Source organism: Pollicipes pollicipes, unplaced genomic scaffold (assembly GCF_011947565.3).
Source record: "Pollicipes pollicipes isolate AB1234 unplaced genomic scaffold, Ppol_2.1 Scaffold_1600;HRSCAF=1878_pilon_pilon_pilon, whole genome shotgun sequence".
Lineage (NCBI taxonomy): Eukaryota > Metazoa > Arthropoda > Thecostraca > Pollicipedomorpha > Pollicipedidae > Pollicipes > Pollicipes pollicipes.
Window position 1 is genome coordinate 14838509 of NW_023595962.1, and position 7837 is coordinate 14846345.

Sequence of the window (7837 nt, forward strand, 5' to 3'; positions counted from 1 at the left end):
CGCCCCGGTCGAACCGCAACAGCAGTGAGGTCAGCGGCGCGCCGCTCCCCTCGCCTCGCACTCACTTGACGTCAGCGGCGCTCCCCTCGCCTCGCCTCGCACTCACTTGACGTCAGCGGCGCTCCCCTCGCCTCGCCTCGCACTCACTTGACGTCAGCGGCGCTCCCCTCGCCTCGCCTCGCACTCACTTGACATCAGCGGCGCGCCCCTCCCCTCCCCTCGCCTCGCCTCGCACTCACTTGACGATCTTGCCCGGACGCAGATCGAAGTTCTTCTTGACGATGTCCAGCAGCTGGCGCTGGCTGTAGGAGCTGGTGCCGTAGTGGAACACCGTGATGGAGATCGGCTCGGACACGCCGATGGCGTACGACACCTGCCAGCGCCGGCCGCGGCACAGCACAGCGTCAGCACAGCGCCGGACCAGTCGGCGTCGCCGCCACAAGCGCCGACACGGAAAAACGGCACCGGCCGCCGACAGCACGCGCTGTGCGCTGTGGTGACTGGTGGAGACGGAACGGCTGGGACGGGACACACGCAGATGGCGGCGGCCGTCTTGCGCCCATGCGTGCGTTCGTGTCCGCCACGCGAGTGGCGTCCGATGGTAAGTGATGACGAACATAACTGAACGAACGTCATTGAATAAATGTGAGCAAGAAGTTAACAAACAAGAATTGACGATAATGCTGACGGAAGGAAGGCCGCCGGTCACTGGACAGAAACTCCACAGCCTCTCCCGCTCCCACCCCACACCAGACCGGCGCTCGCGCGAATTCTGACTCAGGATCCATCGCCTCGCACCCAGCCAAACCCTCCCGCCAAGACGGGCCGCGCCGACGCCGGGCGCCGCCTCAGCCGGCCGGAGGAGGCGCGGCGCTCACCTGGACGAGACAGCGCCGGCACAGGCCGGCCCGCACCAGACTCTTGGCCACCCAGCGGGCGGCGTACGCTGCCGATCGGTCCACCTTGGTGTAGTCCTTGCCGCTGTGGACGCCGAGGACCGCGCCCGGTTAGATGGTGCTGTGGCACCAGGTGCGCACCACGGCGCCGTTCCACGCCGCGCCACGTGGCGGTCATTTAGTGGTGCGGTTTATGGGGACGCTGGTACAATTTAAGGGGACGTTGGTGCAATTTAAGGGGGTGTTAGTGTAATTCAACGGGACGTTGGCGCAGTGTAAGGGACATTGGCGCGGTGTAAGAGGAGGCTGGTGCCGTTTAAGGTGACGTTGGCGCGGCTTGAATGGACGTTGGTGCAGTTTTACGAGAAGGTTGGTGCAGTTTGAGGGGACATCGATGCGGCTCACGGGGACGTCCCCTAGGCCGGTTCAGCTGTCGCCCAATTCGGCAGTTGTTTAATTGACTTGTCTGTACAAATAGGCGCTCGGATGGTAAGATCGGTTCTGGGCAGACATCTCATGTGCTTATAACTTGCATACGAGTACAGAGCATTCGGGCCGCACCATTTCGCAAGCTGGAGGAGCCGGACAGCACAGCGGTGTACAACGCGGCAACAGTCCCGCCGCAACATTAACAGGAAGAGGAAGTCGCCTGTGGCCGGTATAGAGGCGTCCACTCGATATCACTGCCCCCGACCGTACCCCCGCTCCCTGAACGCACCCCCTCCCTCCTCCCTGAGTATACCCCTCCCGTCCCCGACCGTACTCCTTTGCTCCCTGATCATACCGCCTGCTCCCTGGCCGTACCCTCTGCCTCCTGGCCCGATCCCCCCCCCCCCCCCCCCCCCCCCCAGCCATACAACCGCCTGTCGAACCCCTCGCCGGTCCAAGATACGTCGGAGAGAGCGGTAAGATGGCCCGATTCTCCGCCAGAGCATGCTCGGCAACAGCTGACCAACAACGCAGCCTTCCCAGCTCTTGCTTATCACAGCCAAGGACGTAGCCAACGCAGAGGGGAGGGGCACGAGCCAAGCCCCCCTCTACCCCCAACCACCCTCCAGCCAAGAGACGTACACTAGACACCGAGCGATTTTCGCCACAAAGTTTAGTCCAACTTCGCGAGAGTTCGAACAGCCTGCCATTCACCCCCCGTCCCTCGAGCGACTTCCTGGCAACGCGCCTCCCGCCTGTCCGCCGTCGGCGCCCCGAGCGCCGCCGCCCTCCAGCCGCCGTGCTCACCTGAAGGCGCCGCCACCATGGGCGCCCCGCCGCCGTACGTGTCCACGATGATCTTGCGGCCGGTGAGGCCGGCGTCGCTCTGCGGCCCGCCGATGATGAACTCGCCGCACGGGTTCACGTGGTACACCGTCTGCGGGGTGAGGTACTTGGCCGGGATCACCTCCCGGATCACCTGGCGGAAGCGCGGGGGGGGGCGGGCAGCGAGCGCGCGGTACGCCCCTGTCGCGACGTCGCGGGGAGCGGGGCGAGCCCCCGCGCCGGCCGGCCGGAAGTGTGGTGTTTCGGCCGACCAATGGGCCATTTGTTACTTGTCTGGCGATTGGCTGGTTACGGCTGCTCATGTTACAGCTGGTGGGCAGGGCAACTGGCCAGACGGAAACACAGCCGGCGAGGAGTAATAGGCCGGACGGAAACACAGCTGGCGGTCGAAGCCACCAGCTGACGGTTGAAGCCACCAGCTGACGGCCGAAGCCACCAGCTAGTGCTAACTGGTGGAGCACGTTTTACATACGGTTAACCACAAGGCCCTCATCCACCGGAGGATACCGGCATGGTAGGGAGCAGGTAACTACCATTTCAGCAAGGCTATGAGCTGCTGGTCTTTCCTTCGCGATACGAATTGGCATGTCTTATTCCGTCAATAATCGACGCGCCCCGAGGTAGACGTCACCAAGGAAGCACAAGCCATATGGAGTGGAAAGCAATCGACGTTTCAGGCTGTATCCATGATCACGAAGTGAACAAGGTTAAGTCCACCCTGTTCATTCGTGATCACTGAGCAAAGCGTGAAACGTCGAACATTGTCGATATAGCCACCCCTTCCTTGATAACATTGCTTCACCAGTACCTCCCGGTATATTAGAAAAACAATTGCTGTCAGAAAAACTCAGAGATAACATCCAAACTCAGAGATAACCGACGCTTGGTGGCTGAACTGAACCCATTTACACGAGATATTAACGTGAGCCACGACCACACGACCGCTTCCCTCGAGAACCTGACGCACTAAGCAGACGTGCGCGCTAACACGGATCCCCGACAACGGTCCGGCTCCTTTTATGAAATGTCCATTCGACAGACAACCAAACTACATCGCACAATTGCATGCCAAATGAATGAGGATGCAAATGCAAATGGAAGAAAACGCAAGAAAAGATCTGCATTATCATCTCTGAAGCATAGGGAAAGGTAGCCGCAGACGTCTACAGAGAACATGGTCGATTGTCACCAGAGTAGCATCCCCCTCCCCCCTTCCCATCTCTGATGCTGACCTTTTCCATGACCTCGCGGCGGAGCTGCTCCAGCGAGACATCCGGCGAGTGCTGCACCGACACGACCACGCTGTGCACGGTGCGCTGCACCATGGCGCCGCCGTCCGACGCATACTCAATCGTCACCTGGCGGCACGGCGTCAAACCACAGGTCAGCTGGCAAATGATAGATGGCAGCACGAGTCACATGTGGTAGCGCAGGAGTAAAACAGGGAGGAAGCGCTTAATACATACCAGCCTGAAGGGACCCAGAGGCGCGCATCTTATCTTATTTTGCATAAACTTCAGCAATGTTGTTTTTTATAATTGCGAGTGCTATGGCATATGTCCGTGCGTAACAGCATAAGCGCACGCCCTCCAACTCTGAGACACCCACACCGCGTGCGCCGAAACATACAGCGGTCACGAATACCACGCGCTCGGACCTCTCCGGACCTCTCCACAAATCGACACTGAAACGGCCGGTATCCCGCCCCACGGCACAGATTCGTCACGGGAACCGCATAGCAACCCCCCCCCCCCCCCCTCCAAATCACAATCACAATATCGGCCAGCGGCGCCAAGGCTACGTCGACAGAAGCCGGCTGCTGTCCCGCCGGCCGACCTGGTGACGGCTCGGCAGCACGTCAATTGCTGACGTCACAGCACCAGGGCTGGGCAGGCCTCAGCCAGCCGACTACCCACGGCTCAGCAGGCACCTAACCCGCTGACGTCACAGCCCCAGGGCGGGCAAGCCTCAGCCAGCGCTACCACGGCTCCGCACGCACGTGACCCGCTGACGTCACAGCCCAGGAATGCGGCCTTCGCCTGCGCAGCCACGGCTCGCTGGGGCACGCGGCAGCGGGTCCAGCGTGAATACTTGATTAGAGCCGCTGAGTTTCGCCCCACGTCATTCCAGCGGGACTTCTGTAGCGAGTTGCCCGGAGGCCGGCCGGAGGGCTCACCTGCGTCTTGGAGTCGGGCCGGGCCCACCAGAGGGTGCCGTCCTTGCGCAGCTCCGAGATACGCCGGTTGAGCGCGTGTGCCAGCACCACCGTCAGCGGCATGCACTGCTCCGTCTCGTCAGTGGCGTAGCCGAACATGAGGCCCTTGCGACGTCACGGCAGGTCACGGCAGGTCAGGTCGCGTCAGGTCAATGGCGGGAGCGAGGGCGAGGCATGACCGGGCTGGGCTGCGGTACTGCACGGTTGCGCGTGCCACCGCGATGTACAATTATTCAATGGGTTGAAACCTTACCTTTTTGCACTAGTGTAGGCGACTTAAAATATATACGATCCCGCCTATTTAGGTTAGACAAGACAATTATTGCGAATGTTCCGCAACTCAAAGAACCGGACGTTCGTGCACCATACAAGAACTTTCGCATGAAGCCAACCAGTAACATACAAAGCAGAACTGAAATCATAAGTAACAAGGCCAAACAAAGTGGCAACCCATTCCCCTATTCTGCCAGTCAGCACATAACAGTGCTGCATAACAAGGAAACAGGAGGCCAAAACGCGGGGAACCTTCCAACCAATAAACAATTTCAGCAACCAGTGAGCTGGACATCTAACGACAACCCACAGTACTCACACGCCCGGCCAGTGACGTCAGTGCTGTACCAGGCGAACACGCGGCACGCGCCGACCAATCGGTGCCCAGCCGCCATCCCCGTCAGCATGCACCGTCAGCACCACCACACACACACGCCCAGCCACCGTCAGCATGCCCTCGCCACCACCACACACACACCCCAGCCCCGACCAGCCCCGGCAGGCGGCCCCCACCAGCGCCTGCTGAGGAGAGCGAGAGCCGCGGACCCCACCATAAGGCCGCACCGCAGGTACAGGCCGATAGGGGTTCCGAGCATGCAGCTACAATATCGAGACGGGCCAGGGGGAAGGGGGGGGGGGAGCTAACGCGAGGAAGACGAAGGGCAGGGACGGAGACGTCGACTGGTGCGGCAGGGATGGGGTGGCGGGTGGGGAGGGGAGGGGGGAGGGCTGACGTGGAGACGCGACAGGGACAGAGACGTCGCCTGGTGCGGCGGGGATGGGTGGCGGGTACGGGGAGGGGAACAGAGCGGGAGACGGGGGACGTAGCTGGAATGTCTGATGTTCAGTTCACACAACTTTTAATATACCAGGAAGTACTTGCTGTGCGACTATAATGACGGCACCCAATAATTCGAGCTGCGCTCACCTTAAATATACATCCTCAAGATATCGAGCTCGACATATCGAATGCCGTCAAAATAACGTTATTTACCATTCCTGCCTACTGAGTCGTTTAGCCAGTACTCCCAGTATATCGCAGGTCGTTATCTCAACGGAAGAACTTTCAACTTTGCCAGCAAACCAGGAGCTTAAGGCCTTTCGTGCTTGCATCAAGACCATGGGGACAGGGAGGACTGAACGGAGAGGCGGCGTTGGGGCTCTACAGGGGGCAACGGTAGTCGCACAGACCCGCCACGGTCACCTGGTCACCGGCGCCCACGTCCTCGTCCGAGCGGCCTACGTGCACGCCCGAGGCGATGTTGGGGCTCTGCTCCTCCAGCGCCATCATGATGCTGCACGTCTTGTAGTCGAACCCTGCCGCCGGCAGCGGGCCGTCAGCCCCGCGGCAAGCACAGCCCAGTCACCGGTTAGTTCAGGGACGAGGGAGGCTCTACGGCCGGCCGGCCGGAGGCTACCGGGCTCGCCGCCGGCACCGGACACCGACTGCTGGTTGGTGGTAGTGAGAGCGGGGTGGAGACGGGCAGCGCATGCAGTTGCCGCCGCCGACTCCATCATGCACCGTCGCCGGTCGCCGCCCCCTGTCGAGCCCCGGGCGCCGCACCAGAGCCGCCGCCGCCCGCCGCCACGTTCGCCATCCCCTCTGTCGGCGCGGTTAGTCCCTTTGCGGCGCCGCGTGCAGGCTGCGCTGGCCGCGGCCGCCGGCAGGTGCAGTACCTGGTCGCCGGCCCCCACATCGTCCTCGTGCCGGTCGATGTTGTACACCGGCCGCCAATGCTCAGGACTCTGCTGCCTCTACGGCGATCATCAGGTTCAGCGTCTGAAGTCGAAGGCCTGCGGCGCGGCCGGTGTTCACACGGGCACGGAGGGGGCTGGGCGAGTTTCGAACTCCGAGCACGCGGTTAACGTTAAGTGCAGTGCCACGGTCAGCAGAGAACTCCGGCTGGAAGTCGCGGCGTGAGGTGCAGTGCGCGGCCTCACCGCCACAAGGCAGTGGGGAGTCAAGTGGGGAGGGAAAGGGCGAAGGCGGTCATGCCACTCCGAAGAGACACGGCGACCGACGCATCGACACACACAAGCGCATGCACACGCACTAGACATCACCGCCAGGGGCGTTCGTTCAGACCTCGCGGGAGCGATATCCGCCCCACACACGAACACATTTCATACTCGAAACAGGCGACAGTGCCGCAGGCCCGAGCGGCGGTCCCTAGCGCAGGCCGAAGCGCTTCCCCCGGGGACCACCGAACCCGGGCCTTTTTCCTAACATCCGGCACTGTCCTGAAGACATCGCCTAGCCGTCTCCCAACCACAACCACCCGGACATCAAGGGCCGGACCGGACAAGTTTCCAGGCCATAAGCCCCTCCCCGCCAGCGGTCAGCGCCGACCCGCGGCTTCGCATGCAAGCAGAGTCTGCCTCGGCCGCCGGTAGATGGTAGCATCCAGCGCCTGACCTTTGCGGCAGTCGTCATAGCCGATGTCACGGATCGTGTCGCGCACGATCCGCTGGTAGTCGACGGTCGCCTTGGACGAGATCTCGCCGCCAGACCAGGATCATGCCCGTCTTGGTGGTGGTCTTCTGAGGAGGGGACGGCGCGTCAGGTCAGGTTCCGTCAGGTCCACCAGGCAAGGGAAAACCGGATACAGCGCGTGAGGTAAATCTAGCGATCACGGACGCACCTGAACCACTGGCCCGCTTCGACCGCGATCTCCGCGCAAATGTCAGGTCGGATCGGGGCCAAGGCCTGGTCAGATCGGGTCAGGCCAAGGCCAGCTCAGGTCAGGTCGGGTCAGGTTAGGATCAGTAGCGAGCGGGGTTTGGTTGCGAGGCATGCGTGGGCGCCGTTGAAGCCAAATGCGCCGATTACGAGAGTGACCGCGTCCTACAGACGGTTTTGGGACTGTTGACAGGGTGTTTTCAGGCATGGGCAGCACCTTACGTGTACACCCTGGACGCTTATGTCTGAAATCTGAGCGCACTTTGGGGCCTGGCGATGAAAATGGCCAGGGAACCAAATCATTACTTTTCAATCTGCTATTACATCGGCTACTCCAAATCCATGAAAATAGCACAATACGACCGCGAAACGAAAGACATTTGATAAGCTTCAAGCAGTCGTCACGTAAAACTCTGATCCAAAATCTCCCACACACATTTGCATAAAACGCATTATCGACTCCCCCCTTCCATGCCTTACTCAAGGCCGCTTCACCCG

At 61.3% G+C, this 7837-nt stretch overlaps 1 protein-coding gene across 1 annotated transcript; it reads right to left on the bottom strand.

The window, feature by feature from the left end:
• Nucleotides 1-235: 235 nt before the first annotated feature.
• Nucleotides 236-7183, bottom strand: LOC119090713 (S-adenosylmethionine synthase-like). Its single transcript, XM_037213569.1, is given in 8 exon segments — nucleotides 236-373; nucleotides 879-981; nucleotides 2133-2160; nucleotides 2163-2304; nucleotides 3404-3529; nucleotides 4348-4491; nucleotides 5864-5976; nucleotides 7076-7183. Coding segments are annotated over 7 exon segments (768 nt in total). The 5' UTR covers nucleotides 5951-5976; nucleotides 7076-7183.
• Between the last annotated feature and the right edge of the window lie 654 nt (nucleotides 7184-7837).